This window comes from Diaporthe citri, assembly GCF_014595645.1.
Source record: "Diaporthe citri strain NFHF-8-4 chromosome Unknown scaffold_3, whole genome shotgun sequence".
In the NCBI taxonomy this organism is placed as follows: domain Eukaryota; kingdom Fungi; phylum Ascomycota; class Sordariomycetes; order Diaporthales; family Diaporthaceae; genus Diaporthe; species Diaporthe citri.
Window position 1 is genome coordinate 358,569 of NW_025064848.1, and position 15,694 is coordinate 374,262.

The window sequence follows — 15,694 nt, forward strand, 5'->3', positions numbered from 1 at the left end:
CTGCAAACATGTATATATGCCCGGCTTTCACTCCAAGCCCGCCTCCATCTCGCCGTAGTAGGGTGGTTCAGAGCTGCCACTGTTCATAAGCCTCAGTTGGCAACATACCCACCCCATACTTAGTATACCTACCCTTATAAACAAAAGGCTCTAAGTTTAAATCGTACTATAATTAACTATTATTAATTATTTTTTTTAAAAGCATTTTTAATATTCAATAAAAGAAAAAAGAAAAAAGAAAAAAGAAAAAAGAAAAAAGAAAAAAGAAAAAAGAAAAAAGAAAAAAGAAAAAAAAAAAAAGAAAAAAGAAAAAAGAAAAAAGAAAAAAGAAAAAAGAAAAAAGAAAAAAAAAAAAAAAAAAAAAAAAAAGAAAAAAGAAAAAAAGAAAAAAGAAAAAAGAAAAAAGAAAAAAGAAAAAAGAAAAAAAAAAGAAAAAAGAAAAAGTTTGATTTAAACTTAATGCTTATGTGCGTAGAGTGGATGTGGAAGCTGGGGGTGGGTATAGTGGCCAATTTGAGGTTTATGAACAGTGTCTGCTCTAAACCGCCGTAGACGAGTGAATCATCAGAGCTGCACCAGTTGTCAGACCGTTCAAATTCACGACCTTAAAGGAAGAAAAGTCGCCCCCCCCCCCGGCACTACCTTTTTGTCTGATATTCCGTTATCTCTCGTAGCTTTGGGACGTTCTCGTCCATTTAGCATTCAAACTCAAAATCATGGCGATCTCCGAGCTTCTCACAATACCCAGGCATGGCGAGTGGCGTGGTCATTGGGCTGAAATCGAGCAACACTGGTCACTCACTAAAGCACTTATCCTGATTGTTGTCTTGAGTGCACTTTACAAAGGTTTCATATTTGTTCGAGGGCTATACCGCCGGTATTTCCATCCTCTGAGCAAATTCCCTGGTCACCCTGAAGCATGCATATCCACGGCTTGGGCGTTCAATGAAGCCATGAAAGGGTTTCCGGAAGAAACGTTCGAAATTCTGCACAAGGTATACGGTGAGTCCGGCAGACTCCACTTGCCCTTGCTGACTGATTAGTCTTTGGCCTCTTAAGGCTGTCTGGATCTTCTCATTGTTGACGACTTGTTGTGGCATATTCTAGACACAAAACTTCTGCGCGTCGGTCCCAACGAGCTACATATCTCCGACCCTGAGGTCTACAAGGACATATACAAGCAGGTCGATCCCTTTCCGAAATATGAGCCATTCTATTTGTCGTTCAATGCGCCTTATACCCTCTTCTCCGAGACAGATGCAGCCAAGCACAAAGAGCACCGGCGTCTCTTGAATCCAATGTCTCTCGCGCTGGAATCCTGAAGCTGGAGCCTTTGATACGAGAAAAGCTGTCAAAGTTGGATGCAAAAGTCAAGAGATTATCTCATCGGCAGGATATCAACGTATACGATGCCTTCAGGTAAGTTCCCCTACGCCCAGGAAGTCATGTTCCACCAGCCCGTCGCGTGTCTGCTGTCTGCATACATTCGTTCCGATCGACACAATGTCTGACTGGGCTTCGGCGGCTTCACAGGCTTTTAACGACAGAGATAATTATGGAATTCGCTTTCTCCCCTGCTTGAACTGGAAAAAATCGATTATTTGGCACGCATGCAACTCTCACATCGAAATTATGACTATTGTTGCCCCTGCTCACATGTATTTGCAGAAGGCGGCGTGTGTCAAGGAAAGCCTCCGATTCACCTCAGCAGCTCCGGGTCGCTTGCCCCGAGTAGTTCCAGCTACAGGTGTCCCATTCGTTATCGATGGGCAGGCCATTCCACCAGGCGTAAGTCTTTAAACTCCCACCAGCCGAAATCCACAGCGGTTCTGGTATCCAGTCCACAGCGAAGCGGATGCCTTTCAGCCGCGGGATCATAAGTTGCTGACTACTTACATGCTCTCAACAGACGATCGTTTCCATGTCTGCGCACACAGTGCACACCAACGACGGCGTTTAGGGACCAGACGCTCGACATTTCATCCCTGATCGCTGGCTTGGCCCAGATGCCAAAAAACTCGAACAGTATCAAGTCACCTTTTCCAAGGGAAACAGTATGTGCATGGGTCAAAAGTAAGTTTCATCAGGGCAGATATCTTTCAGCTATTTAGCCTTTGCGTCTTGACGGCACAAAATCTCGTGGACCTGTCGGTCGCTAACCCAATATCGCACATCAACAGTCTGGCTACAGCGGAGATCCACATTATCTTGGCACACTTCTTCCGGAAATACAAGATGAGCCTTCCCGAAGACTTCGTTCCTCCCCGCAAGGTCGACGTGTTCACACTTGAGTGTGAGAGGCCTGGTATTCCGATTAATGTCTCTGTCCGTGAGTAAGTATCTTCGTCGAGGAATATAGCATAGCCTGCCGTGGTTTGTATCTAGATATTGGTGCCGAGATACGCAAATCACGACTAGCTTCAATGGAAACCAATCGTTTAGGGGCTCAATCGAGCACATTGATACGCTCCCCCAGGCGATACAAAGTACTCCATCATCCATTCGTTATCGACTGAGCCTGATGAGGCCTCAGAATGTCAGTAAAGGATCCGCCGACTGCCCAACAACCGAGTGTCGCTATCAATCGAATGCCCTGGTCCAGGATCCGGGCACTGAATTCGGGCTCGTAAAGGCCGCCAACACCACCCAAAGAGCCGGATATATGGCACCCTTTCGACACCCATTCCCTTGTTGTTTTGATATCTGATTCCTCGTCAATTCTCAACGGCCCCGTGTTCGTGGTTTGCTCGGAATTCTTCTGGCTCCAGCAGCGTGGCTGTAGGCATCTTCCGAAGGGGCCTAATAAAGACCTGCTGTTTGAAATGCTGTACACCCATAGAGAGAGTGACGCCAGGAAAATAGACGGAGGCTCGTGATAACCCTGGGTGGGGTGATGGCGAAGTATGCCAAAGAGTTTGCCCGCGTGCGAGGCGGCGATACGCGCATCCTTTCCACTCCCCAAAACCCATGTCGACAGCCGCATACGCGTCTCAATTTCCTTGGACTTACTGACTCGCCAACCCGAGAAGGCGAGAAGGTCATCAAATCTGAAGCGCAAGAGGATGCCAATGGCGTGATAATGCTGAGAAAGAAGCCTCTCCATCCTGATGCCCCCAGGTCTTGATCGCCTGGCAGGGTTTAACATTTCCCAAAATTCCTCGTTCTGGAGAATGTCGGACTGGCCAACAATAGGTGTTCCGTCACAATTTAACACTGTGGACAGTCCAGCGTCACAGGCTTGTATTAAGAACAAGTTGTCGCGGAAATATCCCAGGAGCACCATCAAAAACGCGAATTGGCCCAAACCCTTAACCATATCTGTACCCCTGTAGAGATTTTCCAGCTCTCGCCGAATCGTTCTTGGCTCGGGTGCTAGTACATGAGCGATCAGCTCCGAGTCAAATCATGTACGCAATCGGGTCGTATATCTTACGATGGTATTGCTCCAACCAAGATACCGCATCCGCGGCTTCCCAAGCGCTTTCGTGGCATGGAAGCGGAAACTGAAGCCACTCGGTAGTTATGAATGTTTGTAAATTGAAGAACAACCGAAGCTGGCTGTCGATCAACTAGTTCGAAGTCTCACGTTAGATGGTACGTCGGTTGAAGCGGGGACAAAGAGGGACAAAAAGAGATATGATTCGGCCAGAATCGACTCATATCCAACTTACCCAAATCCCATACGCAACTCGCTTTTCTGCCTCCCACTTGATCCAACTTTTCCATACATCTTCAGCATTGGACTGAGGGGTGGAGTAGAGATTCGGGGCGGTAGTTGCCTTGCCGAAACAGTCTATTTTTCGGCCGATGAGATTCAGAGTGCTCCTGGTGTAGTGCGCCCTTTCAGACAAGGGCCTTTGGCAGGTGAAGGAGAGTGCGACTTGGGTGAGAATTGCACTCTGACCAAACCAGACTTGACCGACGTCTTCTTCGTCGTCGTCAACCTAATCAGGTGAGTCAGTTCGTCCACCAGGAGGCATTCACTAGCGAAGATGGACCTACCATCTGAGAAATGATCCCTCCAAGCACATCGACGACCTCTTTGGCGAATCCTGCAGCCTCGTGTATATCGGAATAGTGACTCCCGATACAAGCCATTGCAAGAACCAAGAGGACCGGCGCGCTGTTGGGGTCGAAGGTCGGCTTATGTATAATGGGCAGCAACTGATGAAACTTCTCAAGGTACAGCTGAAGAAAGAAGTTCATCGAGTACCGGTCGGGAAGGATCTTATAACCTTGAGAAGCCCCACTCAACCGTGCGTCGGTCATCCATGGGGCATTTATCCAAAGGCACAAGTCGCTATACGCTTTCTGCGATAATGCCTTGGCCCGACAGTAAGCTTCGCTACCGGGATTAGAACAATCGTCGGAGACATCGTCATGTAGTGACACATGGCCGTATTCATCATACGTATCGCACGCGTCTGCGTGAGCCTCTACATCAGGTGCCTCACGATCACTATCCGGTCTCTTGAGCTGATCCAAGCCAACAGACGGAGATGATGAGGGCATCGCGGACTGCGAGTTCGATTCACGTGGGATGGGATGTGCTTCCTGGCCAGTGTTTACTGTCCGATTATCGGATACTCCCAAAGAAGAGTGCGATGCTGGTGTTGGGAAGCCGAGGTGGTCGACCGATGTCGCTGTGCAAAGTTGATGAGAAGCGAGGGACTGGTTACTCGCGTTGATTGCGTCTTGGCCGCCCCTGGCATCATGGCGCAAAGATCCAGACTGGCTCATTGGGACTTCGCCATGGCTTGATTCTGGTAATTCGTTTTGAGAACCGATATCTTGCCATAACCATAGCCAAGAGGAGTCGAAGTAAAAAGTCGACCGAGGACGCTCATTTGTGGCATGATCAGAAAAGCCCGGAAGGGGGCTTAACGAACTGCTTCCCCTGAGTCCGTCCGTCATGACAAAATCGTCGTTTCTTGTTGAACACACGGAGTCGAGGTCTTGAGCGCGTTCCATTGTGGAGTGTAATCTCTCGGAACGCCTCTCGGCCTGGGCAGACGCAGCATCAACGTCAACATAAGAAGATGCAACCTTGAAAACAGACCCATCCGTTTGCTTTTGCGGACTAGTCCGCTGTGCTGGCCCCCTCTGCATCGGATGTATCAAACATGCTCCTGGGCCGTTGGATGTGAGACAACGTACCTGTCGCGAGCGTTTGGGCGGGTAATGGCATGGACGACCGTGTCGCTCACACCGGTGGCAGGGCACCGCGCCGTCACATCGCTGCTTTGACTGCCGGCAGGCTGCACAGGATGGGCCTTTTCTGGCTTGGTTACGGACGTTGCGGCGGTTGCGATCTGATCCGTTTGGATGGGGCTCAGTTTGGTCCAGCCTGCGCTGGGGAGAATGAATGGTCATATGGCGCTGCAATGTATCGCTGAAAATTGGCATTCAGCTAAAACCAGTCGCCCTACGTCTATGCAAGCAAGCACGTGTCAAGATGGGGCAGCACGGCGTCTCTTACCTCCGGGCGAATCGCCTCTCACATTTTGGGCAGACAAAAGGCCGCTCGCCGGCGTGGAGTTGTGCATGTCTTTTCAGGTGGTCGTTACGGGAGAAAACCATACCGCACGCCAAGCATGGGTACGACGCCGACGAGGACGGATCAGACAGACGGTTCGGGCTACGTCGGTCTGGCGCGTCCATGGTTGCTGCGTTGGACTGACCAATCGCCCTGTATTTATTACGGCTCGGTCGAAGGCATAGATAATTTGAAGACCGAGATGGGACAACAAGTCCTGTGACGGCAAATGGCTAAGAAGCTGGTGGGTTTCACAGAAGTCGTGGGAGAGCAGGTCTGAGTCTGCATACAGCGCACGCCGGACCAACCCCTTTCCCGAAGGCTGCCAAGCACCTTGCAACGTATTTTCGGTTCGGACTTCGGGCTGGTTCGAGGGGCCGAATTGAGGGGCCGAATTGAGGGGCCGAGGGGCCGGGACACCACCAGGCTTGTGGGAAACGTGCCTCCACAAGCCTCCACCCCCCTGAGGTCAATGATTCCGCGGGCATTCCGTCGTCTAGGGCTCTCGGCAGCCTGGATGAAAGACGTCATTCGTGATGTAACATGATGACCCTGGCCTGCTCCAAAGTTTCACGATGAATAAATACAAGAGACGGGAATAGATCTAATTCACAGGGTGGTTGTTATTGATAGGCTTGATTTAGCAAAACTCCACTAAGCGTCCTCTAATAGGCGAGGGCATCGCAACACGCCTGCAGCCGGTCTCTTGACCATCTGAGACTCTTTGGTGAAAGCTTATGGCGGATTGGTCTTTCTAGACCAGGAGACATGGGCTGATCGCTATGAGGTCAACATAACTCCAGGCCGAAGTAATAATGTCCTGATGATGTTAGACTGAACGAAGGCTCGACTCATACTTCGATTTGAAACCAAGTGGGCGATTGTTTGAGCGCCTCCGTCTGGTGAATGTAAAAGTCTGTGCACCTGTAATCTCGATCACTTAATGTTAAACATTCATCGCCTCTGCCATATCGGCATTATTTCAGAGACAATAACCCATCTCGTCCAGTACTGACAACATTTTTTCATGCTAAATCTGCTCCATACATGTAGAAGCCCCTAAAAACTGTACGCCTGCAACTAAAGCCAATAATGCCTTACTATCACATAGTAAACTTTGAGGTGTTGCATATTGTCAGTTTCTACACATGTTGCTGTGAAGCTGTCTAGTCTAGTTTATATAGTCATGTCTCGTTAAGTCGTATTATGGGATGCAAACATGCTCTTGGTCTCAGTCCTCCACCAGCTCATATTTGTCGTTTTTTGAGCTCGAGAAGCCCTCATGGAAATGGTCAACAACTTCATGCACGGCCCCTTGGAGATATTCCCCTTCAGACATCTCGTACTTTAGACACCCTCTTTGCTCGCCATATTCACTGACCCACCCGTCCCATCGGTCATTCACCACACCGCATATGCTTGCAGCTGCATCACTTCCGGCATCTGCCTCGCGCTTCCGTATTCTCTCCAACCACTCTGCCCTGAGTTCCCGTTTGGGGTAAACCAGGATGAGGGCGACACCCTCCTCGAGCAGCCGACTATAAATGTCCTTGTGTGTCGAAATCATGAGAATGCACTTCTCGCTTAGTCTCTCTCTGATTGCCTCGAGATAGTTGTTCGGCCATGTCGGCCCCTTTGGGAAAAGACTCGAGTCGAGGTCTATCACTCGATCGCCATCGTATGCCTTGTCACACGCAGCCTTGAAGGTTGACTTCCCGATCGCAGCAAAACCACATATTACGATGGCTTTTTGTTTTCGTGTGGCTTGCTGATTTGTGATGGATTTTGTGGTAGATGCATTCGGGTTTTGTGCATGGGTCTTCAGCCGAATGTCCATCTCCAGGAAGAGCTGCAATGAGGTGGTCGGTGTGATCACGACTCGCTCTGGATGTCTCGGATGACAAGACTTTTGGACGATCATGGGGTCCGTCGAATCCTTCAATATGGGTGTGTTTGAAGTTTCTGAAACTGAAATCTTGTCAAAAATAGGTTGGATCATTGTGGTTCTTGGCAATTCGTGGTCGTAGGTTGTAAACAATTTGGTTTTCCCATGAAGGGTTTGTTTGAGGTCTTCTACCATTTATTTCGTGGTGTAGGGTTTTTACATTACTCTGATAAGTCTTCAAACATGTGCTGACAGAAAGCCTGGCTGCCTAGTGCCTAATAGGCTGCACATGGCCTGCAAGGTTGGTTGGCTCAGCCACGCTGGTTTGATCCAGACCGCGGCCGCCCGCCATTAGCCTGTCAGACTCGTTACAACACCCAAAATGCCTTGCGGGGGCCCACCCCTTTTTTGGTGCCGAAGTGTAAGAAGTGTTTCCAGTTGTGTCCCGACAGCTTGGATGAGGCTTTGGATGAGGCTCCTTGGGGCCAAGCAGTCACTTGATGCCCCCTCAGCCCTACTAGTACAACCCTTCCTAAGGCCAGGCGCTACGGAAGAGAAGAGACGCAGGATTCCTCCAAAGATGACATGGTCCGTGTTCCCAATCCGGTTGGTCCGTTTACGCTCCGTGTTCGCCCCTGGGAGTGCATGTCACAGGGCTGCTCATAAGCAGGCTCAGCAACCAAGCCTATCTCACCCAGTTAGTCTCTGACACAATTTTTGAACGACTCGTCAAATCCTTAGACAGTTTGCGAGGCATCGCGCGTGGCCATGTAGTAGGATGCCGCCGATTGTGAATCATACGGTGGTGTGGTATTTACACATTTGATACGAAATGGATCCTTCATTTCCTAAACCGATTTTTTGGAGTATCTGAAGGCCCGGGGCCGAGACTTGACAAGCTCATCGACGACGAGCACGCCACCCCTCCATAGTATTCAGCAATTGACTGCTGATACGGATACGGATCGGCTGATTGCAATTGTGCAGGACCTAGGTGTCATCGTGGGGAACATCATGGCGCTTGGCTCAACGACGAGAGTCTAGGAGAAACGTGGAATGATCCCAAAGCCCGTCGACGCCGCTATCTACATGTTCTCGCAGCTAGAGCAAGCGAAGCCGCACGGGAACAGGTCAGCCACTCTATAGTGCATCGGATATACGAGTCTCATACTAAGGGCACTTCCTGCTGCGTTTCGCCCGGTTGCTCAAGGGTGAGTTGGTGGGAAGTGGTACTTCTCTAGAGGGTTAAGCTCGAGATATCTTCATACGGCTAATAAGCGACTGCTGGATCTGATGGATCAGTGAATACGAGCAGTAAGTGGAGGGCCCAAGATTTAGGATATCTTCAAGAGTCCGCAGAATTGCAAGGTAACTTAAGGTACCAGGGCCTGGCCTCCTACGCGGCGAGACAAGCACCCAGTACTTTACGGACACGCTTCAGGGCACACTCTGAAGACTCAGACCTCAAGGCGTTGGTCACGTCAACAGTGATACTTATTAGACCACTCACTAAAGGCACGGTAATCCATCTTCAAGAGTCCATGAAAGAAGTCTGAGACCCTTTCCAAGACTATATTCTAGGCTAAAAGAGTGGCGTATACATTCTAGTGGGTTATGAAAAAAGAAATGCGGCGGTATTGCACGATACTATTCCCATGTTCTTGAACGGGATGGAGTACTAGCAGCTTCATAAGAACAGTTTGAACAGCTGGCGATGAGTCTTCCGGAGAAAAGGAGATGATAAACGTCATTATACAGAAAATTTACGTAAAGTTGGTGGCGGTGCAATAGTTCCTACTCAACTACATGGACTGTAGTGTTTGCTCGGCAATGATGCGGCTTAATCCGGATATCCTGTGAGATGGGTACCGAGAGATGCAGTTTTGAGACAAGATCTTACACATGGACCTATCCAATTCAGATTGCGTTTTACTGGTGGAATATGGATACCAAAGCAGGGAATCAGTAGCGCCATGTTGCCCAGGCCGAGCAGGCACTTAGAAGTACAGCCTTGTGTTGCCAGATTCCCGGCCAAGGCTGACCGACTCTGTCTCTATCCTTGCACTTGTGCTTCCAAGGCTTCTTCATCTAGAGTTAGGCCAAGAAGATCAGCATCGCCCGAGCGGAGAGGAGGGACCGATGCTGAGACTCCATGCTTATCATCGCTGGCTTCGCAGCTCGCACTGGCTACCATGTCATTATCAGTTGGCAAAGCAGACAAGGGTGATACGAGAGGTATAAATTATCTTACCATTCCAAATGTTTCCATCGATACATGCAAGTACTGTACATCTCGTGCAATGATCATTGATGGCAAGCTTGTACGCAGGGACTAATCACATCTGACGCTGTTAAGATCCTTTAGCGTATGATCTGAGTGCTAATATACATTGCAATAAGTAAATAAGAGCACAGCAGGAAAGCCGTAGTTTCTCCACAGCTGCATCGTTGTCCAAGAGCTAAGCGACGAAGCCTCGAAATGAATGAAATTGTCTAGGGTGGTGATCCTGCCTGGACCCAATCAAAAGGATCAAATTGTCTTAGTTGTCTTGAAAACGCCTTACTCACTGCCACGACTGCATTACAGAAGCAGCCACCATATGCAGGCTCCGGCCCTTTTGGCATTTGTGAACCCCCACAAAAGACTTAGCCAAATGCGGTGTGTGCGTGTCAAGTGGTCTTGAGCTCATCCCTGAACAGGGCGAACCTGCGTCAGCGCATGCTTCTTATGTAACTGTACACGTGACGGCATAAAACCATGGGTACTTATTGGCGGAGGCTTGAGGAAACTGACCTATTGGAGGATCATCTTCTGATGGCATGGCAGAACTGTGCGACAAGCACTAGAACGCCAACAAAAGCAGGATGGCCGCTTCTCCGGGACAACACATACCTGGATTAATCATCCCCCTATCCGCTTACCCTGAAAACTTTTCGATTCTATCAAAAAAGGTCTCGCAATACTTGCGCTTCACTACGCGACTTTCTATTCTACGTACAAGACTTTCTAGTTACAAAGTGCAAAGTGAGGGGTCATGGACACATCTGCGGCTGATCTGCAAGCCCAGTGGGCTAGCCCCAGCGACGTCACTTCCATACTCATGATAATCGGGGGCGACGTGGTGCAAAAGGCGCTCGCGCAAGGAACGGGGAAGCTCTACACACCGGTGTGCTTCTCGTTTGGTTGTGTTGCCTATGCCTTCGTCTCTCTCGTCAGCATCATCGGGGACGGTCGTCTGCTACCGCCGCCAGACTACCCCGTCAAAATATTCAACCTGGAATCGGGATACCAGCGGGAAAACAAGAACTGGGTGGTTGGGCGCATCCTACGCGACCTTGAGTCGTCCCTGTCACGGTCTGACCCGCTAGGGGATAACGGCATACGGATCTCTGTATTTGAGGCAGCCTTGAACTCCAACGGCCCGACATCATTCTCGTGGGGCTGGATCCATGTTGCGGGCGCCTTGATTACGGTTGTGCAGCTGGCCCTTGCGGTGGTCCCAATCGCGCTGTACCGTGAATGGACTGTCATCATGATACTCTTGGCTGGGACAATGCTGGTGCAGATCACGGGTTGGCTGCCACAGTGGAGGGCGGAAAAGCTCCCTAATAGACAGCATTCAAACGCCATGTACGCCCTGACATCTGGGAATGGATCTCGAGACGTGATAGTCATCTTCGGGAGAGGAAACTGCCTGGACCTCGAGGAGCTGTGCGCATCAGGAAGCCCTCGCACGAGCAGGCCATGGGAGAAGTTCAGCCGCCTTTCGGAGCAGAAACTTAGGTACGATGAGAAGAAGGAGTTGCCGAGGCGGGACACGATGCTGCGAAAGTCAATCAATGCCCATGGAATGCCGGTCGGGTTTTGGATCACAAGAATCCTGAGCTCAATGCTCTCTGTGTTTTGGTTGCTGCTTCTCATTAATGTCGCCGCAGCAAAACGGCACACCTGGTATCTGTTCGGTATTGGTGCTATCGGCATGTTCCAGAACGCGTGGCTCGCGGCGACGGAGAGACAACCCAAGAGGCATAATCTACCTCTGGTACACATCGACACTATCAAGACCCGTAAGGTCATGGACGGTCTGATGGACTTCGAGACGGTATATGAGCAGGCTGGGCCGTTGCTCACAGAGTTCTTTCCGGGCAAACTTCGTCCGCTCGAAGAGCAATGGTGGCATGGGAAGGGAGAGAACGACAAGGACCCCTACGATGACGAGCGAATGAAGCACGAACTCGCCCGTGGAACCCCCAAACGCTTTGAAAAGAATCTCTTCCAACCATCGCCAGCTTTGATACAAGGTCGTCTGTCAATCGATCGCGATGAAGAAGGCAAGGTTCAAAGTGAAGGATTGAACCCAAGACTTATGGACCAGCGACCAAGTCCAGTGCCAGCCCGCGAGAAAATACCCGAAGCGGATGAGTTGGCCACGATAAGTCCGGTTCACATTGATCATGGAGGAATTCCACCCACAAATCAGAGAACGATGCGAGATCACCCGGCAGCAAGCAGCGCACATACTTACATGCAGTCCCGATACCCGGCGTACGGGGCGGCAGCAGATACCCAAAGTTCACGTGCAGTCCAGGAGCAGATAGCTGTCCAACCACAAACTTACTCCATGTCAGGTGACTGGCTATCTACATCAACTCTCGATGCTGCAAGGCGGCTAGGAAGCACATTGGAGTGGGGGATTCCTGAGAAACGTGAGGCCTGAAGTCTACGGTGAAATACCCGGGCACCTTTCGCATTTCGATCCAGCGAGGGCAGAAACTTGAAAACACAGCCCAATTCTACTATATTGACCTATCGGAAGGCTCATGGTTACATCAATGCACACGCTGGAACATCTGAGTTTGTAGTACTATGTTTCCCCAAGCAGTAAATCAGTGAAAATAGGTACAATATTGTACACGGTCCACATTTAACTTTAGAGGTTTCGGAGAGCCGGTCTTTTTCCTACATGGGTCCTTTCCCTTTGCTTGTTGGTGCCCATGTTGCTGACTTATTGAATGAAAAGAAATTCGCAAATCTGCCACTGCCAGTGGACGTGCCAAGAGTGCCATTAGGATCGTTCGGGTTCCCTAAGGTGTCCACGGGCATGGCCGTACCGACCACACTGGATTTCTCTTGGTCCACCCGGGGCTTATAATCATCCACGCACCAGCGCTGATTCTCATCAGTGAGCTCTCCGATCACGCCAAAGCTGCTCAGTTTCTGGGGCCTCACTCGGCGGACCCAGACCCTCGAGATGATCCAACACTGGTACACATCGTATGGTTCCTTGCCCTCTTTGCGCCGCCGGGGGCTTCCGTAAATCTCTACGAGCAGCGCCACCTCCTTACGATCTTTAGGCCTTGGTCGCGACATTATCAGAGAGAACCTCTTCGGCGCTTTCGGATTGCCGGTATCATTGTTACTCGCTTGTACGACGTCCATGGAGGGCTTCTCAATGGCGGACACAGAGTACCACTCATTCAGCTCCCTATCGATGGGGAAGTTGAAGCCGTCCTCCCCCGTGCCCAAGTTGGCCAGTCGTGATGCAAAACTTGAGCTGTACAGGATGACCCCAGGGTATCGGACAATGAGGCCCTCGCGCTTCAGGTCCGTTGGATAGTCCATGCGTGCCAAAGGATACGGATAATCCTCAGTTTTTCCTGTCATCCAAGTCTCGGGAGACCAACCAAAGCCTGGGATTGACAGTCGAGGCGGCGGGAGGAAGATCATGCCAGATGGGATGGATCCTTCCCAATGTTGATGTATGAGTTGCCAGAACTCCTTCATCATTTCTTGACGCTGTCTCATGGCCTCCTTGGATCCTGGTTCGAATTTCTTCATGCCGCCTGCTTTTGAGATATCAGTTTCCCGATAATCGAGATTCAGCAGGGTTGCTAGCGCCAAGGTTTCGTCTTCTTGTCGAGAAGTGCTCTATCACATAGGTTAGCGTGTATCAGTACCCCTGACGTTGGTCGTGTTTCTTGCAAGTGTGAAAACCGAGACAAATGGTACAAAAAGCTTTGAGGTCAAAGATGGTAAGCGGACCTCGTCGTAACGAGTTTTAGTTGAACTTACCCGCCACCTTACGGACCGCCAAGCACTCGCAATGAGTATGGATCCTTTTGTGCTATCAGGGTCGCCTGGCCGGTTCCTCACCTCCCTTTCAGATACCATGAGGTTCTCACGAAGCTGTCGAATCAAGATGCCCGACATGGATAGCGTTGACTTGTGAGCTTCAACGTTCTTGCCGTTGGCCGCGAGATTCTCCATGAGCTTTTCAAAGTCCCAGCCTGGGAATGGATCTGTTTGTTGATCGGAGCTTGAATGGTCAGGTTGACAGGCTATGGACATTTTCTTACTCAGAAATGCCTCTTGAAGCGTCCACAATCTTCTCATCCAGCTGCTGGTCAACAGCCTCATGGCAACCTTGATTGGGCGATTACCCGCCTCATAGCTGCATAGGTCCTTATCGATGATGATAGAATGAGTAGAGGAGTCATATACATGGCGTATCTGTCGAATTGAACGTTTCTTCAAATCGTCAAAATCCCCCGGCATGCGTGGCGATGAATCCCCAGCTTTGGGCCTTACGGGGATGGCGAATGTGTCAAGCCAGAAAAGAGGGCTCGCGTCTGTTCGGGTGTTGACTAATGGAGGTTGTAGTAATTCGAGGAGATGGGCAAGGTGCTTCAATTGACACTGATGGACCTCGTTTTTGTCTTCATTCCCCAGTCCCTGAGACCAAACGTGAGATATGGTCGCGAAATCAGGTCTCTGACCAGCATGCGACCACTTTTCCACCACAACGACGATTTCCGTGGGCTTCATTTGGATTCTGAACAAGGGAAATTCGGAGCCTTCGTCATTGTCGTCGACTTTGCTCAGTATATTGTACACATCATCCATATTTGGGCCCACCATCGAGCAATTGCCCCTTTGGCATAGCTGTTCCACCAGTCCGTCATGTGTTTTATGACATTGCGGCCGATATAGAGACGGTATTGTGCCATTATCTGAGATCCAGTCGGGAGTTGTCGCAGTGCTTGCTGACATGTAGATGCAGTTCTGGGCCTTCTCACATGCCGCGCCATGGTCGGGGACTCCAGGATAGTGTCTCGTAGCGGCAAGCAGCAGAGTCGCGTTAGACCCCATTTGTACCTTGAGCATCTTTGCGACATGAGGGCAAAACTTCAACTTTCTGATTTCCGAGGAGACAAACTCGGACCCTCCCCAGCCCTCATTGTCGTCTTCGTGCCAACCTCGCACCTTTGTCCCCGTCGATTCCATGATCTCCAGCTTCGCGGCTGATAAAGTCTCTCCAAGAATCATGATTGCCAGCGATGTCTTCGGTGATATACCAAGCTTGGTGGTACGCTTTGCTTCTTCGGCCAGGTTTGCCCGGACTACCTGTCGACCCAGTTCAAGGATGAGGTCGGACTGGATTAGTCTAAGCTTGGCTTCCTGGCGATTCTGATCGGCCCATTGATGCCAAATAGCAAGCGCCTTTTTCAGTTTCTTGGTGCGAAGATTCGTTGCGACAGTATTTTCAGCTCTTGTGACGCTATCGGAGATCAAATCTTTGAACTTTAGGAGTGGCTCATCACCTCGGACAATACAAGTGATGAGACAAAAGAATAGCCATGACTGGATGAATTCCTCGGCATTTTTCACAATGATTTTGTTGCCGGGAGGCTGTGGCTCGGCGAGCTGCAGGTGATACGTGCTCGGGTTGACAGTCCAGCCGTGTCGTTCCGGGAATCTGAGAAAGTCGTCATGCTCGTACCCGTGTTTGTCAAAGAAGTCGTCATGGGACCGCACGCAACAGTTATCATGCGCTGTGACGTGACATGGAATCGTGATATCAACAAATGAATCGTAATATTCCATAAAGTGCTCCATGTCTAGAGAAAGAAGACTTATGCGGCTTTGGCCGAGACACTTATGTATGGACTTTATTCAACTGAAAGTGCATGGTAGGGTATTGGAGCGGGGTTTGATCGACACCTCGCTGTTCTGGAATCTCTTTCGATACTGTTGCGGCTCAACTCTACAAAAATAGCGGTCAACCCGAGGCTTTTCTCGACAGACCGTTCATGCAGCAGCGTGATGTGGGTTCCACATTCATCCGATTGAGAAGGATGATTTGCTGCTTTTTCCGTCTCGGTGAGCACATAATTATGCAAGTGAGCTTCGAGTGCATGGGAAAAATCCGCTATTCATACACATCGATGGACGGCTGGGCAGCCACAATGCAGCAACTGAGGGGTGAGCTGGC

General features: G+C 50.1%; 6 protein-coding genes across 6 annotated transcripts; 3 read left to right on the forward strand and 3 right to left on the reverse strand.

Annotated features, from left to right (window-relative positions):
* Positions 1 to 953: 953 nt before the first annotated feature.
* On the forward strand, positions 954 to 1,322 carry INS49_007685 (uncharacterized protein; the record flags this gene model as incomplete). Its single annotated transcript, XM_043168433.1, has 2 exons — positions 954 to 1,002; positions 1,060 to 1,322. The coding sequence occupies 2 exons, from the start codon at positions 954 to 956 to the stop codon at positions 1,320 to 1,322; spliced, it is 312 nt and encodes a 103-aa protein (XP_043026113.1).
* Positions 1,323 to 2,056: 734 nt separating this feature from the next.
* On the forward strand, positions 2,057 to 2,337 carry INS49_007686 (uncharacterized protein; the record flags this gene model as incomplete). Its single annotated transcript, XM_043168434.1, has 2 exons — positions 2,057 to 2,073; positions 2,181 to 2,337. 2 exons carry the CDS (start codon positions 2,057 to 2,059, stop codon positions 2,335 to 2,337), a joined length of 174 nt encoding a protein of 57 aa, XP_043026114.1.
* Positions 2,338 to 2,494: 157 nt separating this feature from the next.
* INS49_007687 (uncharacterized protein) lies at positions 2,495 to 4,740 on the reverse strand (the record flags this gene model as incomplete). The annotated part of the gene is made up of 4 exons (XM_043168435.1): positions 2,495 to 3,372; positions 3,434 to 3,569; positions 3,672 to 3,944; positions 4,003 to 4,740. The coding sequence occupies 4 exons, from the start codon at positions 4,738 to 4,740 to the stop codon at positions 2,495 to 2,497; spliced, it is 2,025 nt and encodes a 674-aa protein (XP_043026115.1).
* A 2,027-nt stretch (positions 4,741 to 6,767) lies between these two features.
* Positions 6,768 to 7,535, reverse strand: INS49_007688 (uncharacterized protein; the record flags this gene model as incomplete). The annotated part of the gene is made up of 1 exon (XM_043168436.1): positions 6,768 to 7,535. One exon carries the CDS (start codon positions 7,533 to 7,535, stop codon positions 6,768 to 6,770), a length of 768 nt encoding a protein of 255 aa, XP_043026116.1.
* Positions 7,536 to 10,456: 2,921 nt separating this feature from the next.
* On the forward strand, positions 10,457 to 12,020 carry INS49_007689 (uncharacterized protein; the record flags this gene model as incomplete). The annotated part of the gene is made up of 2 exons (XM_043168437.1): positions 10,457 to 11,809; positions 12,006 to 12,020. 2 exons carry the CDS (start codon positions 10,457 to 10,459, stop codon positions 12,018 to 12,020), a joined length of 1,368 nt encoding a protein of 455 aa, XP_043026117.1.
* A 361-nt stretch (positions 12,021 to 12,381) lies between these two features.
* On the reverse strand, positions 12,382 to 15,318 carry INS49_007690 (uncharacterized protein; the record flags this gene model as incomplete). Its single annotated transcript, XM_043168438.1, has 3 exons — positions 12,382 to 13,350; positions 13,495 to 13,721; positions 13,779 to 15,318. 3 exons carry the CDS (start codon positions 15,316 to 15,318, stop codon positions 12,382 to 12,384), a joined length of 2,736 nt encoding a protein of 911 aa, XP_043026118.1.
* Positions 15,319 to 15,694: the final 376 nt, after the last annotated feature.